Below are 23,935 nucleotides of genomic sequence, written 5' to 3' on the forward strand. Positions count from 1 at the left end.
CAGGGAAACAACTTCAAACCCGAGGTGTGGCGTAAAAAATAACAAGGCATTCCTAAAGGCCGAAAACTTAAAGGGGCTCCTCAGATACCCGATGTGTAAACTCTTTGGATTCACTTCAGCGGTCCTCAAGATCGAAGATGAGGAGATTTGTTGAACCAGTTTTCAAGACCGACGACCGAAGATGAAGAATAGTTCGGAAGAATCGAGGAGCATCCTCAATTTGAAGACCGGTTCAGGGGGCTACTGACGGTGTCCTGGACTTAGGGGTACTCACCACATCGTCTCCCGACCAGCTGGATCGGGCCAAGGACCCCGATGGCGGTTCACTTATGGGCCACTTCGGACAGCCCATGCCGCATACAAGGAGGATTCCACAAGACTTGGCGCACAAGACAAGGACTCCTCTAAACCCTAGGCCTACGGTGCATATATAAACCGAGGCCAGGCTAGTCAATAGACAATCTAATATTCATTAGAACAATCTCGTGGTAGATACGTGTACTCTGTACTACACACCATATGAATACAATCAAAAGCAGGATGTAGGGTTTTACCTCCATCAAGAGGGTCTGAACCTGGGTAAAATCCCGTGTCCATGTTACCATCGCTCCAAGATGCCTAGCTTAGGACCCTTACTACGAGATATGTCGGATATAGAACCGACAGCGACCAGGCGGTGCGCCATTGTAGCCGAGTCGACCCGGACACTCCGTGATGATCGACAAGACGGAGAATAGTGCCCTCTGGCACACGGGGCCCACGCCCGAAGAACCCAGCGAGCCCTGGCACCCGGCGGGTCCCAGCACCAGCTTCCCGGACGCTGACAACCCAGCCCCACATCCATGTAACTTTACCATTATAGCCCTGGGGGGTGACCTATAACCCCCCCCACCCCCCCCCACCCCCCCAGGAGGCATCCATGCAGGGGGGGTCAAGCAAACGATCAGTAGCCCACACACACAGGAGAGGGAGCAGCCTAAGCCTTGGCATGTCTTCCTTCTTCATCCAAACAGCTCTAGGAGCAACTCTGTACTAGTTCATATAAACCACACTCGGCAGGACTAGGGGTGTTATCTCTCCGGAGAGTCCCGAACCTGGATATGTCTTGCGTCCCTCGCTCGCTCATGCCGGCATTGCCTCTGGAGCCCACCTGTGCCCTCGAGCCTTCTCTTTTCTTTAGCCACCCTTTGGCATCTACCGTGTGCCCACCACGACAAGAGGTCACGGTAGTTTCCTTCTTTGGAGACATGCGCACTTGTGGTTCAATGAATGAACTGGGAGGAGGGGGTCAGCAAATAAAATAAAAAACTGGAGCAAAGGAGTTCTGGGGAAAAACTCGGAGTGGGAGGCGGGAGATTAGTGAATGGGTGATATTTTCTTTGTTACTTTATAATAGGTTGGTTCATAATTCGTTTTTTTATATTGAGTAGATTAAATAGCTCAGATCAAACTTAATTAAGTAGTGAATTTTATATTGAATATACTATAACAAATTGGATCAAACTTAATTCATGCTTTTTTATATTGAATATATTAAATAGCTTGGATTAAACTTAAGCTGCTATTTTATATTGACTGCATTTTTTATAAATCGGATCAAACTTAATTCGTGCCTTTTATACTTGATATTTATACTTGAATGAAGGAATATATATAGATATAAATGAAATTTTTTCTTTGTCCGGATATATATACAATAATTGGTGATTTGTAAATGCGGCAAGATAAATTCGAACCAACCATTTTGCGGCTTCTCTTTCTTCGCCGTGGTGTAATATATACCCGGTGCATTTCAACTATGCGGAGCACGTCGCCATGATCAATTGATCAGGGGAGGTCCAGTACAATCGTGTCCGTCTTCCCCGATCCGCCTCTCCGGCGCGCCAACTTCCTCGTAGTTGCCAGTCCCCCGCCTTCTCCGCGCGCACCACCCAAAATTCTCCCGACCCAACAACCTCCAACGCTCTCGACCGCCCCCTCTTCCTCTTCCTCCTCCCAGCCTCCCGATCGCTCCAGTGCGCCATGAGCGAGGCACCCGCGACGACCGCCGCCGCCGGAGACGACCCTGACGCCACCGCCACCGCCAATCAGCAGCAGCAGCAGCAGGCGCAGGCGCAGGCGCAGCCCGAGACGCAGGACGACGCGGACCAGCTGTCGGAGTTGCGGCAGATCTTCCGGTCCTTCGACCGCAACAAGGACGGCAGCCTGACGCAGCTGGAGCTGGGCTCCCTCCTCCGCTCCCTCGGCCTCAAGCCCAGCACCGACGAGCTCGACGCCCTCATCCACCGCGCCGACACCAACTCCAACGGCCTCGTCGAGTTCTCCGAGTTCGTCGCCCTCGTCTCCCCCGAACTCCTCGACGACCGTTCCCCCTACTCCGAGGACCAGCTCCGCAGGCTCTTCGAGATCTTCGACCGCGACGGCAACGGCTTCATCACCGCCGCCGAGCTCGCGCACTCCATGGCCAAGCTCGGCCACGCGCTCACCGCCAAGGAGCTCACCGGAATGATCGAGGAGGCCGACACTGACGGCGACGGCCGGATCAACTTCCGTGAGTTCTCCCGCGCCATCACCGCCGCCGCCTTCGACAACGTCTTCTCCTGACCGAGCCGTCGACCTGAGAGAGGCCCGACCATCCATCGCCTTCAACCTCCGTGCGGATTCGATCCATGTCGCGCGTCATCATTGATCGCGCTCTGTTGGTGTCCGTGCTTCTCTCGATCGTTTGTGTTCTTGTCCGGGGACGGGGAGGTCAGTGATCAGATAATTTTTAGGCTGCAGGTGTTGGTGAGATGAGCTGTTGTGTGTTATGAATAACAAACAGATTGAACAAACCCAGAATGACAGTGGCAAGATTACTTTAGGGGTCAAGGAATGAATTATCCATGCAAAATGCACATTGTGTTTGCTGATTAATTTGCTCCCGTCAATCGATCGTCCTAAATCTCGCAAGATGGTCATCTGATGCTCACATAAATCAAGTGTTCGACATTATTAAGGATAAGGAGAATTTGTCCATGAATGGTTGGGTCCATTATCAGTGACTTTGTTCTTTTTTTTTTTGCGGGGAGTGACTTTGTTCTTTGCTCATGTTGTCCAAGGAGGCAAGGACGAAGAGACGGCCGTCCTCATCCGTCTGCAAATAAGTGTACATCTAGTTTTTGTCCGTCAAAGTATTAAAACTTTGACCAACTTCATAAGAAAAAATAACAGCATTTATGACACTAAAGTAGTACCAATTTGATGTTATATATGCTACTACTATTTTCTATAGAATTGGTCAAATTTTAAAACATCAAACTTAGAACAAAATGTAGAAGTACACTTATTCGCGGACGGAGGAAGTACAAAACAAATTCAGCGCATGGCTGGCAGCCATTGCCTTTTTATTAGGTTAGGTTTTGTGTGAGCTGTTGAAGTATTCCTGTGATCACTCGTGTTGAACGGATCATGCGTGGTTATCTTTCACCACCAGCTGTAGCCGTCGGGATGCCTGGCCAGATTCCAGTGAAAAGGCTCAATGTGTCTCGAGTATGATTTGGCCAGATAGCTGTCTGCTGGTCGCTATTTCTTATGCCCTGTAGCTGCAATCATGCTTGTTTTAAAGGTGGATGGTCTCTCGTGTCCAACTAATTTGGACATAATAACAACCGAAGAAGTTGAGCTGTATGTTATTTTGTTGCACGACTATATTCTGTTTGGGCCATTCACAGTTGAGCTGAGAAGAAGAATATGACAGCCCTGGGAAGAGCGCAAAAGAAAAATATGATACTTTAAAGGAAGACTTGGAAGAAGATTCGGAAGACGGATAGAAGAGCCCAGAGGAAGATTTCATAAAAAAAAGGGGTTTGATTGAGCATCGAGAACACAAGGATTCTATGTTTGAAAATGATTTCCTTGGAATAATGCCTTTGACACCTATGAAAAGATGAAAAGCATATTTGGACAACCAAAAGTAGAAACTATTGAACCTGCCATTCTAGTAAGCAATCGACAAACTGAGATAATAAAATAAACTAAAAATAGTATGGAATCCAACTTTGGAGAGATATTTAATCTTGCTTCTAAAATAAATGGCAGTGTGATGTCACAAAATAGGAGATTTGATACTTTGAAACAAAGGGTTGATGCTCTTTGTGTTTTAAAAGAAATAAAAACTCTTAGCACCAAGCTTGATCGTTTAGTTCATATTATTGATAATGGCAAAGAGAGTGAAATAGCGATTGCTAGATCTCTTAAAACTAAGGATGACAACACTTGAAAGTATCCCTTACGTCTAGTTAGGGGCGTAAAACAATAACACTTGTTGGGAGGCAACCCAATAGTTATCTTTACTTTTCCTTTTTTGTTTTCTGTTTTTGAGTGTGCACACAATTATGCTACTATTATGGTTGTGTTTTTGTGTTTAAATTAGTGTTTGTGTCAACTAAAGCCTTTGGGGTGATTTGGTTGATAGTTGATTTGATTCTGTGAAAAACAAAAAAAATTGCGCCGAGTAACATAATTGTTTAAATTCACTTGAATGCGATAAAATCCTGATTTTTTACACATGGTTGATATAAAAATTGCCTACGTTGTCCTAATTGTTCAGAGAATTTTTTGGGGTTACAAAACTATTGAGTTTGTGCAGATCATCACAGTCTGTTCTGTTTTTTACATATTTTGTTTTCGCTGCATAGTTTGCTTGTTTTAATGAATTTATGGATTGTATCGGGGGGTATAAGTCATGGGGAAGTTAGAATACATTAGGTATTATGCAACAATAAAATATGAATGGGTTAACAACAGTACCTAAAGTTTATGATTTTTCTTGTTATACAAACGGATCTCACAAGTTTTCTGTTCAGTTTTGTGTGCTGAAGTTTTCAAGTTTTGAGTGAGATCACGATGGATGAAGGAATAAGGAGTGGCAAGACCCTAAGATTGGGGATGCCCAAGGCACCCCAAGGTAATATTCAAGGATACACAAGACTCTAAGCTTGGGGATGCCCCGGAAGGCATCCCCTCTTTCTTCTACCAACAATCGGTATATAACTTCAAGCTATATTTTTATTCATCACATGATATGAGTTTTGCTTGGAGCGTGGTGTATTATACGAGTCTTTGCTTTATTTGCTTTTTAGTTTGCCACAATCATCTTTGATGAATACACCTTTTGAGAGGGACACACATTTATTCGTGATTTGTTAGAATATTGTAGGTGCTTCACTTATATCTTTTGAGCTATGCAATTGCTCTAGTGCTTCACTTATTTCTTTTAGAGCACGGAGGTGGTTATATTTGCACTCCCATGCTTCACTTATATTATTTTGAGAGTTTAATAAATAGTAATGGCAATATGCACGGGTTATGAAATTGGTCCTAATACGATAGGTATTCAAGAGGGATATAATAAAAACTTCCATGTAGATCACGGAATATGATAAGTTTGATTCCTTGCAATAGCTTTGAGATATAGAGATGGTAATATGTGGGTTGTGCTAGTGAGTAATTGTGGTTTAGTAAGAATATTGGTGTTAAGGTTAGTGATTCCCGAAGCATGCACGTATAGTCTCTCATCATGCTAAGAAGTTAGGGCACGATTTATTATTGAGTGTCTTGCTTCCTGCTATTTCTTGAGCCTGCGTTTGTTTTTCCCTTGAAGAGGAAAGGGTGATGCGGCACGGTAGAGATAAGTATTTCCCTCAATTAAAAACAAAGGTATCAATACAGTAGGAGAAGAACGCGCAAATCACCAATACCTGCACAAACAATCAAACACTTGCACCCAACGCGATAAAGGGGTTGTCAATCCCTTCACGGTCACTTGCAAAGGTGAGATCTGATAGAGATAAATAAAAATAAACAAAAAGATAACTAAGTAGTTTTCGATTTTTTGGTTTATAGATCTGAAAATAAAAGATTGCAAAATAGTAGATCGAAAACTAATATGATGGAAAATAGACTCGGGGGGCATAGGTTTCACTAGAGGCTTCTCTCATGAAGGCAAATAATACGGTGGGTGAACAAATTACTGTTGGGCAATTGATAGAAAAGCGCAAAGTTATGATGATATCCAAGGCAATGATTATGTGATATAGGCATCATGTCCGTGTCAAGTAGACCGACTCCTGCCTGCATCTACTACTATTACTCCACGCATCGACCAACTCCTGCCTGCATCTAGAGTATTAAGTTCATAAAGACCAGAGTAATGCTTTAAGTAAGATGACATGATGTAGATGAATAAACTCAAGCAAGATGATGTAAAACCCATCTTTTTATCCTCAATGACAACAATACAATACGTGCCTCGCTACCCCTACTTTGTCACTGGGTGAGGACACCGCAAGATTGAACCCAAAGCTAAGCACTTCTCACATTGCAAGAAAAACCAATCTAGTTGGCCGAACCAAACCAATAGTTCGAAGAGAAATACAAAGATATCAAATCATGCATATAAGAATTCAGAGAAGATTCAAATAATATTCATAGATAATCTGATCATAAATCCACAATTCATCAAATCTCGACAAACACACCGCAGAAGAAGATTGCATCGGATAGATCTCCAAGAACATCGAGGAGAACATGGTATTGAGAATCAAAGAGAGAGAAGAAGCCATCTAGCTACTAGCTATGGACCCGTAGGTCTGAGGTAAACTACTCATGCTTCATAGGAAGGGCAATGGTGCTGATGTAGATGCCCTCCGTGATCGAATCCCCCTATGGCAGGATGCCAGAAAAGGCCCCAAGATGGGATCTCATGGGAACAGAAGGTTGCGGCGGTGGAAAAGTGTTTTCGTGGATGCTTCTGGAGGTTCGGAAATATATGTGAATATATAGGAGGAAGAACTAGGTTAGGGGGTCGCCAAGGGGCCCACAAGGTAGGGGCGCCCCCCTAGGGTGCGCCTTCCACCCTTGTCACCGCCTCTTAGCTCTTCTGACTTGCACTCCAAGTGTCCCGGGTGTCTTTTGGTCCAAGAAAAATCATCACGAAAGTTTTATTTCGTTTGGACTCTGTTCGATATTACTTTTCTGCGAAGCTAAAAAACAAGGAAAAACATAAACTGGCACTGGGCTCTAGGTTAATAGGTTAGTCCCAAAATAGTATAAAATAGCATATTAATGCATATAAAATATCCAAAACAAATAATATAATAGCATGGAACAATAAAAAATTATAGATATGTTGGAGACGTATCACTTCGCGTGAAGGTCGGGGGCGCACGATGGTTAACTCCTATCAACCTCCCACCTAGGGGCATGCATAGTAGTACTTTGCCTCGAGGGCTAATAGACTTTTGTAATAAATATGTGAGTTCTTTATGACTAATGTGAGTCCATGGATTATACGCACTATCACCTTTCCGCCATTTGCTAGTCTCTTCGGTATCATGCATTGTCCTTTCTCACCTCGAGATGTGGTGCAAACTTCGCTGGTGCATCCAAACACTCTATCACACATAAGCCTCTTTATATATTCCTCAAAATAGCCATCATACCTACCTATTATGGCATTTTCATAACCATTCTGAGATATATTGCCATGCAACTTCCATCGTTCCGTTATTATGACACACATCATCATTGCCATATTGCTTTGCATGATCATATAGCTGACATATATAGTATTTGTGGCTCAACCACCATTCGTCATTTTTTATACTTGTTACGCTAGATCATTGCACATCCTTGTACACCGCCAAAGGCATTCATATAGAGTCATATTTTGTTCTAGTATCGAATTGTAATTTTTAGTTGTAAGTAAACAGAAGTGCGATGATCATCATGATTCATTATTAGAGCATTATCCCAGTGAGGAAATAAAAAGAGAGGCCAGAAAGAGCCCAGAAAAAAGAGGCCACAAATAGCCCACCAAGAAAAAGAGAGAAAAAGAGAGAAGGGACAATGTTACTATCTTTTTCCACACTTGCGCTTCAAAGTAGCACCATGTTTTTCATATAGAGAGTCTCCTATATAGTCACTTTCATATACTAGAGGGAATTTTTCATTATAGAACTTGGCTTGTATATTCCGAAGATGGGCTTCCTCAAATGCCCGAGGTCTTTTAGAGCAAGCAAGTTGTATGCACACCCACTTAGTTTTCATTTTGAGCTTTCATACACTTATAGCTCTTAGTGCATCTGTTGCATGGCAATCCCTAATCCTTGCACTGACATCAATTGATCAGCATCTCCATAGCCCGTAAATGTGAGACTTTCTCCGTTTTTCTCTTCTCCAAATTAATCTTTACCACTGCATTCTATTCTACCCATAGTGCTATATCCATGGCATGTGCTAATGTATTGCGTGGGGGTTGAAAAAGCTGAAGCGCATTAAAAATTATGAACCAATTGCTTGGCTGACACCGGGGTAGTGCATGATTTATACTTTGCATTAAGAAGATGGAGCATGACAAGGCTATATGATTTTGTAGGGATAACGTTCTTTAGCATTTATATTTTGAAAGGCATGATTGTTTGTTAGTATGCCTGAGTATTAACGTCTTTATGTCAAATTATAGACTATTGTTTTGAATCATTCGGATTTAAATATTCATACCATAAAAGAAAGATTATATGATATACATGTTAGGTAGCATTCCACATCAAAAAATTTGTTTTTATCATTTACCTACTTGAGGACGAGCAGGAATTAAGCTTGGGGATGCTTGATACATCTCCAACGTATCTATAATTTTTTTATTGTTCCATGCTATTATAGTATCAATCTTGGATGTTCTATATGCAATTTTATATCATTTCTGGGGACTAGCCTATTGAGCTAGTGCCTAGTGCCAGTTGTTGTTCTTTGCTTGTTTTGGGGTTTTCAGAAAATCAATATCAAACAGAGTCCAAATGGAGAAAAAACTTTGGATTATTTTTTTATGGAGCGAAGGGACCCTAGAAGGTTTGGCAGAAGACCTGAAGAGCCACGAGGGACCGACAAGCTCGGGAGGCGTGCCCCCAAGCTTGTGGGCCCCTCATGGCACCTCTTGACCTAATTCCACCTTTATAAATTCCCAAATATTCCCAATACATCAGAGAGCCACCTCAAATACTTTTTTCGCCGCCGCAAGTTTCTGTTCTTCCGCATCTGGAGGCCTTTTCCGGTACTCTGCTGGAGGGGGGATTGATCACGGAGGGCTTCTAAATCAACCTTGATACCCTTCCGATGATGCATGAGTAGTTTACCACAGACCTATGGTTCCATAGCTAGTAGCTATATGGCGTCTTCTCTCTCTTTAATCTTCAATACAATGTTCTCCTCGCTATTCTTGGGGATCTATTCGATGTAACCTTCTTTTGCAGTGTGTTTGTTGGGACCCGATGAATTGTGGGTTGATGATCAGGTTATTCATGAATATTAACTAAGTCTTCTCTGAATTCTTTTATGAATGATTATTATAGCTTTGTATTTCTCTCCGATCTATCCATTTGGTTTGGCCAACTAGATTGATTTATCTTGCAATGGGAGAGGTGCTTTGTAATGGGTTCAATCTTGCAGTGCTCAGTCCTAGTGACAGAAGGGGGCATGACACGTATTTGTATTGTTTCCATTAAGGGGAAAATGACGGGGTTTGTTCATATTGCTTGGGTTTACTTTGTCTACATCATGTTATCTTTCTTAAGGCGTTACTCCATTTTTCATGAACTTAATACCCTAGATGCATGCTGGATAGCTGTTGATGGGTGGAGTAATAGTAGTAGATGCAGGCAGGAGTCGGTCTACTTGTCTTGGACATGATGCCTATATACATGACCATTGCCTTGAATATCGTCATAAATATGCGCTTTTCCAACAATTGCCCAATAGTAATTTGATTACCTATCATATGATTTTTGTTTGAGAGAGAAGCCTCTAGTGAAAACTATGGCCCTCGGGTCTACATTTATCATATATTAAATACAAAAATACATTACTGTAATTTATTTACCATTATTTTAGTTTATGTTTTATCTATCTATCTATCACTATCAGATTTGATCCTTGCAAATAACCGCCAAGGGGATTGATAACCCCCTTGACTGCGTTGGGTGCAAGTATTTGCTCTTTTATGTGTAGGTTGTTAACGAGGTTTCATGTGGTTCTCCTACTGGACTGATAACCTTGGTTCTTAACTAAGGGAAATACGTATCTCTATTGTACTGCTTCATCCTCTCCTCTTCGAGGATATAACAACGCAACTCACAAGTAGCAGTCTTCTCAAGACGTTTAGCTTTAATGTTATAGATCACCAACTTCAAGAGTCATCATGGATAAACCGTCACAAAATAGAGGTTTAATCAAAAATCATATTCTCATAATAATCCGAACAACTATTGTTTAAAACTTATAAGAATATCCATCACATAATCAATAGGATAATGCATTACTGATACGTCTCCAACGTATCTACTTTTCCTAACGTTTTTCCTCTTGTTTTGGACTCTAATTTGCATGATTTGAATGAAACTAATCCCAGACTGACGTTGTTTTCAGCAGAACTACCATGTGTGGTGTTTTTGTGCAGAAATAAAAGTTCTCGGAATGGAACGAAACTTTGCAAGGATTTTTTATGCAATAAATAAGAATTTCTAAAGCCAAGATCCACTAGAGGGGGGGCACCTGGGTGGGCACAACCCACCAGGGCATGCCCCCCTCTTAGCACGCCCAAGTGGGTTGTCCCCACCTCGTGGCCCCACAGACCCTGAAACCGACGCTATAAAATCCTATTTTTCTAGAAAAAAATCAGGGAGAAATAATTATTGCGATCCACGAGACGGAGTCGCCGTCACCTCCTGTTCTTCATCGGGAGGCCAGATCTGGAGTCCGTTTGGGGCTCCGGAGAGGGGGATCTTCGTTCTTCGTCATCACCAACCCTTCTCCGTCGCCAATTCCATGATGCTCCCCACCAGGAGTGAGTAATTTCTTCATAGGCTTGCTGGTCAGTGAGGAGTTGGATCAGAATCATCATGTAATTGAGTTAGTTTTGTTAGGGCATGATCCCTAGTATCCACTATGTTCGAAGATTGATGTTGCTATGACTTTGCCATGCTTAATGCTTGTCACTTTGGGCCCGGGTGCCATGAATTCAGATCCGAACCGTTTATGTTATCAGCATTATATCCATGTTCTAGATCTGATCTTGCAAGTTATAGTCACCTACTACATGTTATGATCCAGCAACCCTGGAGTGACAATAGTCGGGACCACTCCCGGTGATGACCGTAGTTTGAGGAGTTCATGTATTCACCGTGTGTTAATGCTTTGTTTCGGTTCTCTATTAAAAGGAGGCCTTATATCCCTTAGTTTCCAATAGGACCCTGCTGCCACGGGAGGGTAGGACAAAAGATGCCATGCAAGTTCTTTCCATAAGCACGCATGACTATTTACGGAATACATTCCTACATTATATTGATGAACTGGAGCTAGTGCCGTATTGCCCTAGGTTATAACTATCTCATGACGAATATCATCCAACAAGTCACCGATCCAATGCCTACGAATTTATCTTATATTGTTCTTGCTAAGTTACTATTGCTATCATTAATGTTGCACTTGCTACAAAACTACTGCTATCACTGTTACCGTTATCATTGCTGCTGTCACTACTATCAAAACTATCATACGACTTTGCTACTGATCACGTTGATGTAGATAATTAGTCTCCAGGTGTGGTTGAATTGACAACTCAGTTGCTAATACCTGCAAATATTCTTTGGCTCCCATTGTGTCGAACCTATAAATTTGGGTTGAATACTCTACCCTCGAAAACTGTTGCGATCCCCTATACTTGTGGGTTATCAATTACATAACCCCGAATAACAATTATTTTATTTCTAAGATAAATCATGAAGATAAACTAAAGACATGACTTCGATGGTCACCGAGTAGCGATCCCATCACCATTCCCAACTTGTATCACGACTTTATTTCTTCTCTCCTTGTGAGCTTTCTGTAGTCCCTGTATCGGTTTGCAAAACAGGAGCAACCAATAAGTATCAAATACTCATGACATACATAAATTTACAAGTAGAATAACATTAACTTTGTATAACGATTATACCTTAACCGGAAGAACCATTCATCTTATCCGCCAAATACTTCTTGCACTTATGCTTCTAGTGACCTTTCTGTTTGCAGTAGAAACATTCAGTCTCTTTAGAGGCTCCACCCTTGTTATTCTTCTGAGACTCGGTCTTACCGGTTTCAAAACATTTCTTCTTCTGGGACCGATACCACTTCGTTATATCTACTTTTCCAAACACTTTTACCCTTATTTTGGACTCTAACTTGCATGATTTGAATGGAACTAACCCGGACTGACGCTGTTTTCAGCAGAATTACCATGGTGTTATTTATGTGCAGAAACGAAAGTTCTTGGAATGACCTGAAACTTCACAGAACATCTATTCGGAAAATATAAAAAATACCTGCAAAAGATGAAGACCAGGGGGCCCACCACCTGTCCACGAGGGTGGGGACGCGCCTGCCCCCCTACCTCGTGGGCCCCCTGGAGTGATACGTCTCCGTCGTATCTACTTTTCCAAACACTTTTGCCCTTGTTTTGGACTCTAACTTGTATGATTTGAATGGAACTAACCCGGACTGACGCTGTTTTCAGCAGAATTGCCATGATGTTGTTTTATGTGCAGAAAACAAAAGTTCTCGGAATGACCTGAAACTCCACGGAATATCTTACAATAAATAATAAAAAATCCTTGCCAAAGATGAAGACCAGGGGGCCCACACCCATATCACGAGGGTGGGGGCGCCCCCCCCCCCCAAGGGCGCGCCTCCCTACCTCATGGGCCCCCTGGAGACCCCCCGAATCCAACTCCAACTCTATATAACTGCTTTCGGGGAGAAAAAAATAGGAGAGAAGAAATCATCGCGTTTTACGATACGGAGCCGCCGCCAAGCCCTAAAACCTCTCGGGAGGGCTGATCTGGAGTCCGTTCGGGGCTCCGGAGAGGGGGATTCGTCGCCGTCGTCATCATCAACCATCCTCCATCACCAATTTCATGATGCTCACCGCCGTGCGTGAGTAATTCCATCATAGGCTTGCTGGATGGTGATGGGTTGGATGAGATTCACCATGTAATCAAGTTAGTTTTGTTAGGGTTTGATCCCTAGTATCCACTATGTTCTGAGATTGATGTTGCTATGACTTTTCTATGCTTAATGCTTGTCACTAGGGCCCGAGTGCCATGATTTCAGATCTGAACCTATTATGTTTTCATCAATATATGAGAGTTCTAGATCCTATCTTGCAAGTCTATAGTCACCTATTATGTGTTATGATCCGTTAACCCCGAAGTGACAATAATCGGGATACTTACCGGTGATGACCGTAGTTTGAGGAGTTCATGTATTCACTATGTGCTAATGCTTTGTTCCGGTTCTCTATTAAAAGGAGGCCTTAATATCCCTTAGTTTCCATTAGGACCCTGCTGCCACGGGAGGGTAGGACAAAAGATGTCATGCAAGTTCTTTTCCATTAGCACGTATGACTATATTCGGAATACATGCCCACATTACATTGACGAATTGGAGCTAGTTCTGTGTCACCCTATGTTATGACTATTACATGATGAACCGCATCCGGCATAATTATCCATCATTGATCCGATGCCTACAAGCTTTCCATATACTGGTTTACGCTTATTTACTTTCCCGTTGCTATTGTTACAATCACTACAAAATACCAAAAACATTACTTTGCTTTCATTACTCTTTTGTTACCGTTACCATCACTATCATATTACTTTGCTACTAAACACTCTAATGCAGATACTAAGTTTCTAGGTGTGGTTGAATTGACAACTCGGCTGCTAATACTTGAGAATATTCTTTGGCTCCCCTTGTGTCGAATCAATAAATTTGGGTTGAATACTCTACCCTCGAAAGCTGTTGCGATCCCCTATACTTGTGGGTTATCATGGAGCTCCTCCGACCTCAAGACCAACTCTATATATTTGCTTTCGGGGAGAAAAAAATCAGAGAGAAGAAATCATCGCGTTTTACGATACGGAGCCGCCGCCAAGCCCGAAAACCTCTCGAGAGGGCTGATCTGGAGTCCGTTCGGGGCTCCGGAGAGGGGAATCCGTCGCCATCGTCATCATCAACCATCCTCCATCACCAATTTCATGATGCTCACCACCGTGCGTGAGTAATTCCATCGTAGGCTAGCTGGACGGTGATGGGTTGGATGAGATGTGACGCCCCGAGACCGGTGTGCCAGGTGTCTTCCAGTTATTCGCTGATGTTGCCATGTCACCATCCGCATTGCATCATCATGTTCTCAAAACTTGCATCTGTCCGGGTTCCCCCGTTCTCTCCGCTGTCCATTCTGAGTCCAACCACACTTGCACACGCCCGCGGCATGTCCGAAATTTTATTTTATAAGTGACCAAAAAATGTTCTCGGAATGGGTTGAAAGTTGGCATGCGGTGTTGTTATGTTGTCAGTAGACCGCCTGCCAAGGTTCACCGCATTCAAAGTCCGTTTGATAGCCCAACCGTTAAACTATAGTGGCAATATAGCCGGTCAAATATCGGACGTTTTCGGTCTCCGAAAGTCTTGCCGGGCTGCACTTCTCTTCTCTCCTCTCAGCCCATGGCCCTCTACACAGCCCACAACTAGCTCTCTAAACCCCCTCCGATCGGAACCACCAGATCGCGATCGGACGCCTTGAAACGGCCTCAAACCCACCAAACCCTAACCCCTTCCTTATATAAACACCCTCCACATGCCATTTTGGCCTCCTACCTACCCCCCTCCTCAAATTCCGCAGCCAGCCGCCGTTTTTCCCTCGGATCTGGCGCCGCCAGCGCACCTCCGCCACTTGGCCCGCCACCAGCGGCCAGCCACGTCGCCCCAACGGGTTCCCACCGCCGCAGCCCGCGAAGCCCACGGGAGACCCGTCCCGGGCCGCCTTGGGCCCGATCACCCCCGCGCCTCAAGCTCCCTCGCTCTCGATCTGGATCGAGGGGAGGAGCTCCTCGACCCCGACCGTTCCGTCTGCTCGACCTCGCCACAGCGCCAGAGCGCCGCCGTTACCGGCCTCCTCCACCCCCAGGCCAGATTCGCCGGCGACCCCTACTTCGACCGGCGCCCAGGTCAGGCTGCCAGCTCTCTCTGCCTTACCTTTCCCCATCCTTCTCCTCACCAGCTCTCTCTCTCTCTCCCTCGCAGCAAGCCACCGCCGCTGGTGCTCGCCGTCGACCTCGTCGTCGTCGTCCAAGTTCCGACCCCCGCCGGATCCGGCGGGTCCCTGCCTCGCCTCGCCGCTGCTCTACCTCGTCATCGCCGGAGTCCAAGCCGCGCCTGCTGGCTCCCTCTGCTTCGAGCCACAGGACGAGCGTCGCCCCGTCGTTGGCCCGATCCGGCGCCAGCGAGGCCAGCTGCAAGGCCAAGCTCCTTCCACCCGCCGCGGGGCCCAGTCCGCCCGGTCCAGCCTCTGCACCAAGTGGGCCTCGGCCCATGGTGAGCCACCGCTGCACCCCACCCTTCCACTTTTGGGCCGGCCAGATTCGGCCCGCTATGGTTTTTCCCTGGTCCTGCGAATTTTGCCATTATTCCAGAGATGACTGTTTACAGAAAAGTCCCTGTTCTTCTTGCATTTAATAACTCACCAACCATGCATCACATGTAAAAACTTAATATATGAAACTTGCTTAGAATTTTGTGTAGATTAATAATTTGCCACTTTCATTCATGTTTGAAATTCTTAAAATGATGTTTGCTTTAGTTTGCTCAAATGCCATGCTAAAATGATTTATTTCATAACTTAATAACCGTAGCTCCATTTTAAATAAACTTTATATGTAAATAGGGTAGAAAAATGCCTAGTTTAACCTGGTGGCTTTACTTTGTATGTTTAATAACTCTAAAATTGGGTTTAGGGTAGAACAGTACAAAATCCATAAATTGCACATGGGGATTTTTCGGAATTGTTGTTTGGTGTTTCGGCCTCATTTAAACTTGTCTAGATAGGTAGTTTTTATATGCTTCACCTCTTTCCATGTTTGAAAACTTTTAATATTGTTGGGTTCATAACCAAGAGTGAACTACATAATTGATGTGGTGTTTCGTCAATATGCAACTCGTTGCATATCGAGCTCCACTTAACTTGTAGTTTTGCTTGTGCACTTTGCCATGCCATGCCTCATTAAACCGAACATGCATCATACTTGGTTGTGCATCATGCCATGGTTATGTGTTGGTTGTTTACTATGTTGCTTGCTTCTTTTCGGGTTGCTTCTCTCGTTAGCTTCGGTTCCGTTCCGGAGTTGTGAGGATTCGTTCGACTACGTCCGTTTGTCTTCTTCATGGACTCGTTCTTCTTCCTTGCGGGATCTCAGGCAAGATGACCATACCCTCGAAATCACTTCTATCTTTGCTTGCTAGTTGCTCGCTCTATTGCTTTGTTGCGATACCTACCACTTGCTATATCATGGCTCCCATATTGCCATGTCAAGCCTCTAACCCACCTTTCCTAGCAAACCGTTGTTTGGCTATGTTACCGCTTTGCTCAGCCCCTCTTATAGCGTTGCTAGTTGCAGGTGAAGATGAAGTTTGTTCCATGTTGGAACATGGATATTTGTTGGGATATCATTATTATATCTTGTTTAGTTTAATGCATCTATATACTTGGTAAAGGGTGGAAGGCTCGGCCTTATGCCTGGTGTTTCGTTCCACTCTTGCCGCCCTTGTTTCCGTCATACAGTGTTATGTTCCTTCATTTTGTGTTCCTTGCGCGGTTGGGTTATAATGGGAACCCCTTGACAGTTTGCTTTGAATAAAACTCCTCCAGCAAGGGCCAACCTTGGTTTTACCATTTGCCACCTAAGCGTTTTTCCCTTGGGTTCTGCAGACTCAAGGGTCATCTTTATTTTAAACCCCTGGGCCAGTGCTCCTCTGACTATTGGTCCAAAACAGAGCCACTTGCAGTGCCACCTAGGGGAAACTTGAGTGTTGGTTTTAGTTGTATGTAGTGTTCATCCGGTGTGCCCTGAGAACGAGATATGTGCAGCTCCTGTCGGGATTTGTCGGCACATCGGGCGGCTTTGCTGGTCTTATTTTACCATTGTCGAAATGTCTTGTAACCGGGATTCCGAGTCTGATCGGGTCTTCCTAGGAGAAAGAATATCCCGTGAGAGCTTGTGATGGGCTAAGTTGGGACACCCCTGCAGGGTTTTGAACTTTCGAAAGTCGTGCCCGCAGTTATGGGCAGATGGGAATTTGTTAATAATCGGTTGTAGAAAACTTGACACTTAATTTAATTAAAATGAATCAACCACGTGCGTAGCCGTGATGGTCTCTTTCTGGCGGAGTCTGGGAAGTGAAGACGGTTCTTGTGTTATGCTTGAACGTAAGTAGTTTCAGGTTCACTTCTTGATCACTTCTAGTTCACGACCGTTGCTTTGTTTCTCTTCTCGCTCTTATTTGTGTATGTTAGCCACCATATATGCTAGTGCTTGCTGCAGCTCCACCTCACTACCCCTTTTCCTACCTAAAGCTTAAATAGTCTTGATCACGAGGGTGTGAGATTGCTGAGTCCCCGTGACTCATAGATACTTCCAAACAGTTGCAGGTGCCGATGATACTAGTGCAGGTGACGTAACTGAGCTCATGTGGGAGCTCGGTGAAGATCGTGTTCGTTGTGTTGTTTCGTTTCCAGTTGATCAGTAGTGGAGCCCAGTTGGGGCGATCGGGGATCTTTTGCATTAAGGGTTGTCTTTCTTTATTTGGTTTCATAGTCGGACCTTGATTGTATCTGGATGATGTAATGCTATATTTGTGTATTGTGTGAAGTGGCGATTGTAAGCCAACTTTTTATCCCTTTCTTTTTCAGTACATGGGATGTGTAAAGATTACCCCTGTTGCGACATGCCTACTATGCGGCTATGCCTCTAAGTCATGCTCCAACACGTGGGAGATATAGCCGCATCGTGGGTGTTACAAGTTGGTAATCAGAGCCATCCCCGACTTAGGATCCCCCTGCTTGATCGAATCGCTGGCGTTGTTGAGTCTAAAAAATGTTTTGAGTCTTATAGGATTATATATATCGGAGAGTAGGATTCTTTTTACTCCCCGGTCCCTTCGTCGCTCTGGTGAGGCCTCCTGACGTAGAGTTTTGACTCTTCTCTTCTCAAATTTCACGAAATTTTTTTAGGATCATGCGGGTATCTTGGAATCGTTCCGATGGTTTTGTGACGAGAACATTATTCTTGGTGCCTCCTGACATTTAGGGGTTGTGGCAGTGTCCCGGGGAGTTGAGCTCCGAGGTGCTGTCGTCACAATTTTATCGTTGCAGTTCTGGAATACGTGAGTTCGCCGACATCGAAAATATCTTTTATGCAGTTGTTGGTGAGATAACCTCGACGCCATCCAGTACTGGGGCGGGAGTTCGGGAGGATTGCCATAACTCGTATAACGGATGCTTTTCGAAGGTTGAGGTAAATGATTTCCGAAGGTTTCTTGGTTATGTGTTGAAAGATGGATACAACTGGATGTAGGATTTGCTAGTGTTGGGTGAGATATTATGCTTCCCCTGTATCCCCAAAACCTGATTGCATAACCAGAAAGTTTCGGGAGTTTATAAGTGGGAATTCAAGTAGCTCCTAGAATATCTTTCGAACAGACACATGATACGATATGGGATCTATCATATGTTTGTTTCCGGCTTATTTTGCAAGTCAATCCTTTGTTTTGTTTTTCAGTTGTGGTATTCGAGTTGCTTCGATGTCAAGTGTTGATTCCATACCTTTTCCAAGCGGTGTTCTCATATTTCTATGTGAATACTAATCCTTCATGATAATCGAGATTGTCATGTCAATCCTTTTCAACCGGTGTGGTTCTCTTCAAGATGATCCTATCATTTTTTCAACATCCACAAGATCAACTCAGTTTTCGTCAACGGTGTTTGCTTCATCCGTCCCAAGTTGCCTTTGTTTTCCCGCCCTCCCACCCTTTGTTTCTTCAAGGACTCATAGTTCTTAATCAAGTAGTTATTTTATGGATGTGAAGTCTCTCCATTCTTTTCCATCAATGTTCTTATCCGATGATTCTCATGAAGATGCTAAGGAAGCTACAAGTTCAATATTCTTCATTCTTTTTCTTCTCCGATGGATTCAATTCAAGTTTTCGGTGTTGATCATATTCCTTTCATTGTTTCAAATGCTTTCCCATGCCGTTGCACCTCTTAATCATTCACCTCTCTCTATTCATTTGTTCCGGAGTGCGAAGATATCTCAGAAGATGTTATCTCATTCGATCCGTTCAACCTATTTCAAGGTTGTTATCTCATTCAAGCCATTTAATTCAACCGGTGCAATCTCTCTTTTCAAGAAATCATTCAACGGTGTTTCTTTTGAGTGGGCCCTAACCCATAGGTCTTTCCCAGGATCTTACCTGACTCTTCTAATTCTTTCCGGAGTGATTTTCAAATTCTTCTCCAAGTTTGACGTAAGAATGAATTATCATCAGTCAGATGGTTTCTCCAAGATCTTATAATTCTTTTCATCATTGGTTCAACCTTTCTAATTTTCATTCCGGAGTGCCTCAACAATTCTTTGTGGTGTTTCTCGTCGTCATTCTCGGATGTGAAGACTGAAGAAGTGTTTCCTCTAAATCTTGGTCCGTTCTCTCGAAGATGCGTAGTTCAAGCTTGATGCCATCCTCTCATAATTGTTTTTTATTGTGAGAATTCTTTTTATCTATCCGGAGCATTTCAGGAGTCTTTTCAGTTTGATTCTCCGGAGGCCATCATATCAGAATTATTCATTCTCAGTTTTCAGCTCTCTTTCTCTAAATCTTACCGGTGCATCATTCAAGTATTATCTAATAAACTCGAGATCTCTTCGTTCACTTGCATCTAAATTCTCTCAAGTATCTTCATTCATTTTCTAATTCCTCCCGGTGTTTCGCTATCTTTTCTTTGTTCGTTTTCAATTCTTATGGTGGTTCTTCCAAGATTCTTCTTCCTTCGTTTATCATATCAATTCATTCATTCTTCCCAATCCTACCGGTGGTTCGCAGAAGACCTTCCCAAGTTGGTGCTATATCTATATTAATGCTTTCTACGAGAATAAGTAGTATGCCAAATCCGTTGCTCGTCATCAATTTAATTGGTGAAGGATACGCATAACGTAATTCTTATTATTGTTTCATCCAAGTGATCTAATTTCTTCTTTCCGGAGTGGTTCATCATATCACATTCTCGGTTCGAGATGCTTTGTCTTTTCTTCCGGAGTTCCAAGTTTCCACTTTATCTCGTCGCAAAGCTTCATCCAACCATTGCAAGGACTCAATCTTATTCTTTCATCCTTCACTTCTTTTGATCATTCTTTTATTACCAGAATTCTTCATGGAGACTCTACATGGTGGTTCATCAAGGATTCTTTTCATTCTTAAATTTTTCTTCAAGATTTCTCTCGGAATATTGATCCTCTAAGCTATACTCTTTAATCAACATGGTGCCCAACACATGTTTTGTTTTGAGGAGTTCAAGAATTCTTAATCTTGCATCCCCAAGTGCAATTCTTTCATATCTCATCTTTTGAGGTGGTGTTATGTCATTGTTGATTATTTCCCTTCATGTTTCATGATTCACAAGTTTTCAAGAGTGACATATCTAAATCCATCATTTTCTATTCGCTCAAGACATCTTTTCAACCAATCATTCCTCCATTGGAGTTATCTTGGGTTATATTTCACCTAAAGCTTTCCCTAAGGATTGTTGCTATTTATGGTGCTTATAAATGACTCGAGTTCTTCAGTTATCATCCCGGTGAAATAAGCTTCTCGTCTCCTTGTTGACATCAATCCAATCTATTCTTTTCATTAGTGGCAGAATTTCACCTCATAGTTTTGAGATGTTCTCCATAAGCCCACTGCAAGCTTGTTTTGTTGTTGTTGATTTTCCAACAACTCCGTTCAACCTTTTCTTCGTAAGCATGCCCTTGTAATTTTAATTGCGAGAGTTGCCATTCTTCTTCTCCATTCTTTTCTTTCCAACCATCTAGTTTTCCATTCATTTGTTCCGAAGGCATTGTGATGTTGCTCTTTTCTCTCATCATCTCAAGTTGTAAGGATCGTGTTTTTTTCGTTTTTATTCATTTAACCGGAGTGTTGTGCCCTCTGCTAAAGTTCTTTTTGCCTTATCAAGTCTTGCATCTCGTTCTACCAGAGTGCTTGCATGTACTCCTTGTCCATTGTAACCCTCTTCTTATGTCTTTAAACCTACAAGGTTCCCGTAATGTTCCTTGTTCCTCCTTTCTAACGGATTGTTTTCAACTTTGTTCATCTTCGTGGTTTTTCTTTCTTTCAATTTGTTCAACCTCTCAAGGTTTGTGGTTTCACCCGTTTGTCAAAGAAGCAACTTAGTTTTACCTCTTCTCTTCCTCTTCCGTTTCCCTCCGGTGCCGTCCTAGATCTCGGGACAAGATCCTCTCATAGTGGTGGAGTGTTGTGACACCCCGAGACCGATGTGCCAGGTGTCTTCCAGTTATTCGCTGACGTTGCCATGTCACCATCCGCATTGCATCATCATGTTCTCAAAACTTGCATCCGTCCGGGTTCCCCTGTTCTCTCCACTGTCCGTTCTGAGTCCAACCACACTTGCACGCGCCCGCGGCATGTCCGAAATTTTATTTTATAAGTGGCCGAAAAATGTTCTTGGAATGGGTTGAAAGTTGGCGTGCGGTTTTGTTATGTTGTCAGTAGACCGCCTGCCAAGTTTCATCGCATTCAAAGTTCGTTTGATACCCCAACCGTTAAACTATGGCGGCAATATAGTCGGTCAAACATCGGAAGTTTTCGGTCTCCGAAAGTCTTGCCGGGCTGCACTTATATTCTCTCCTCTCAGCCCATGGCCCTCTACATAGCCCACAACTAGCTCTCTAAACCCCCCTCCGATCGGAACCACCGGATCGCGATCGGACGCTCTAAAACGGCCTCAAACCCACCAAACCCTAACCCCTTCCTTATATAAACACCATCCACATGCCATTTTGGCCTCCTACCTACACCCCTCCTCAAATTCCGCAGCCAGCCGCCATTTTTCCCTCGGATCTGGCGCCGCCAGCCCACCTTCGCCACTTGGCGCACCGCCAGCGGCCAGCCGCCGCCCAGCGCCGCCACCCTCAGCCTCTCCGCTTCTGCCACGTCGCCCCAACCGATTCCCACCGCCGCGGCCCACGAAGCCCATGGGAGACCCGCCCCGGGCTGCCCTGGGCCCGATCGCCCCTGCGCCTCAAGCTCCCTCGCTCTCGATCTGGATCGAGGGGAGGATCCCCTCGACCCCGACCATTCTGTCTGCTCGACCTCGCCACCGCGCCGGAGCGCCGCCGTCACCGGCCTCCTCCACCCCCAGGCCAGATCCGCCGGCGACCCCTGCTCCGACCGGCGCCCAGGTCACGCTGCCGGCTCTCTCTCCCTTACCTTTCCCCATCCTTCTCCTCACCAACTCTCTCTCTCTCTCTCCCTCGCAGCAAGCCGCCGCCGCTGGTGCTTGTCGTCGACCTCGTCGTCGTCGTCCAAGTTCCGACCCCCGCCGGATCCGGCGGGTCCCTGCCTCGCCTTGCCGTTGCTCTACCTCGTCGTCGCCGGAGTCCAAGCCGCGCCTACTGGCTCCCTCTGCTTTGAGCCACAGGACGAGCATCGCCCCGTCGTTGGCCCGATCCGGCGCCAGCGAGGCCAGTTGCAAGGCCCAGCTCCTTCCACGCCCCGCGCGACCCAGTCTGCCCGGTCCTGCCTCTGCACCAAGTGGGCCTCGGCCCATGGTGAGCCACCGCTACGCCCCACCCTTCCACTTCTGGGCCAGCCAGATTCGACCCGCTATGGTTTTTCCCTGGTCCTGCGAATTTTGCCATTATTCCAGAGATGACTGTTTACAGAAAAGTCCCTGTTCTTCTTGCATTTAATAACTCACCAACCATGCATCACATGTAAAAAACTTAATATATGAAACTTCCTTAGAATTTTGTGTAGATTAATAATTTGCCACTTTCATTAATGTTTGAAATGCTTAAAATGATGTTTGCTTTAATTTGCTCAAATGCCATGCTAAAATGATTTATTTCATAACTTAATAACCATAGCTCCATTTTAAATAAACTTTATATGTAAATGGGGTAGAAAAATGCCTAGTTTAACTTGGTGGCTTTACTTTGCATGTTTAATAACTCTAAAATTGGGTTTAGGGTAGAACAGTACAAAATCCATAAATTGCACATGGGGATTTTTCAGAATTGTTGTTTGGTGTTCCGGCCTCATTTAAACTTGTCTAGATAGGTAGTTTTCATATGCTTCACCTCTTGCCATGTTTGACAACTTCTAATATTGTTGGGTTCATAACCAAGAGCGAACTAAATAATTGATGTGGTGTTTCGTCAATATGCAACTCGTTGCATATCGAGCTTCACTTAACTTGTAGTTTTGCTTGTGCACTTTGCCATGCCATGCCTCATTAAACCGGACATGCATCATACTTGGTTGTGCATCATGCCATGGTTATGTGTTGGTTGTTTACTATGTGGCTTGCTTCTTTCCGGGTTGCTTCTCTCGTTACCTTCGGTTCCGTTCCGGAGTTGTGAGGATTCATTCGACTACGTCCGTTTGTCTTCTTCATGAACTCGTTTTTCTTCCTTGCGGGATCTCAGGCAAGATGACCATACCCTCGAAATCACTTCTATCTTTGCTTGCTAGTTGCTCACTCTATTGTTATGCTGCGATACCTACCACTTGCTATATCATGCCTCCCATATTGCCATGTCAAGCCTCTAACCCACCTTTCCTAGCAAACTGTTGTTTGGCTATGTTACCGCTTTGCTCAGCCCCTCTTACGTTGCTAGTTGCAGGTGAAGATGAAGTTTTTTCCATGTTGGAACATGGATATTTGTTGGGATATCATTATTATATCTTGTTTACTTTAATGCATCTATATACTTGGTAAAGGGTGGAA

At 44.2% G+C, this 23,935-nt stretch overlaps 1 protein-coding gene across 1 annotated transcript; it reads left to right on the forward strand.

Annotated features, from left to right (window-relative positions):
- Positions 1-1,774: 1,774 nt before the first annotated feature.
- Positions 1,775-3,022, forward strand: LOC125533370 (probable calcium-binding protein CML11). Its single transcript, XM_048696974.1, has one exon. It carries the CDS (start codon positions 2,023-2,025, stop codon positions 2,602-2,604), a length of 582 nt encoding a protein of 193 aa, XP_048552931.1. The 5' UTR covers positions 1,775-2,022; the 3' UTR covers positions 2,605-3,022.
- The last annotated feature ends 20,913 nt before the right edge of the window (positions 3,023-23,935 follow it).

Source organism: Triticum urartu, chromosome 1 (assembly GCF_003073215.2).
Source record: "Triticum urartu cultivar G1812 chromosome 1, Tu2.1, whole genome shotgun sequence".
NCBI classification, from domain to species: Eukaryota; Viridiplantae; Streptophyta; class Magnoliopsida; order Poales; family Poaceae; genus Triticum; species Triticum urartu.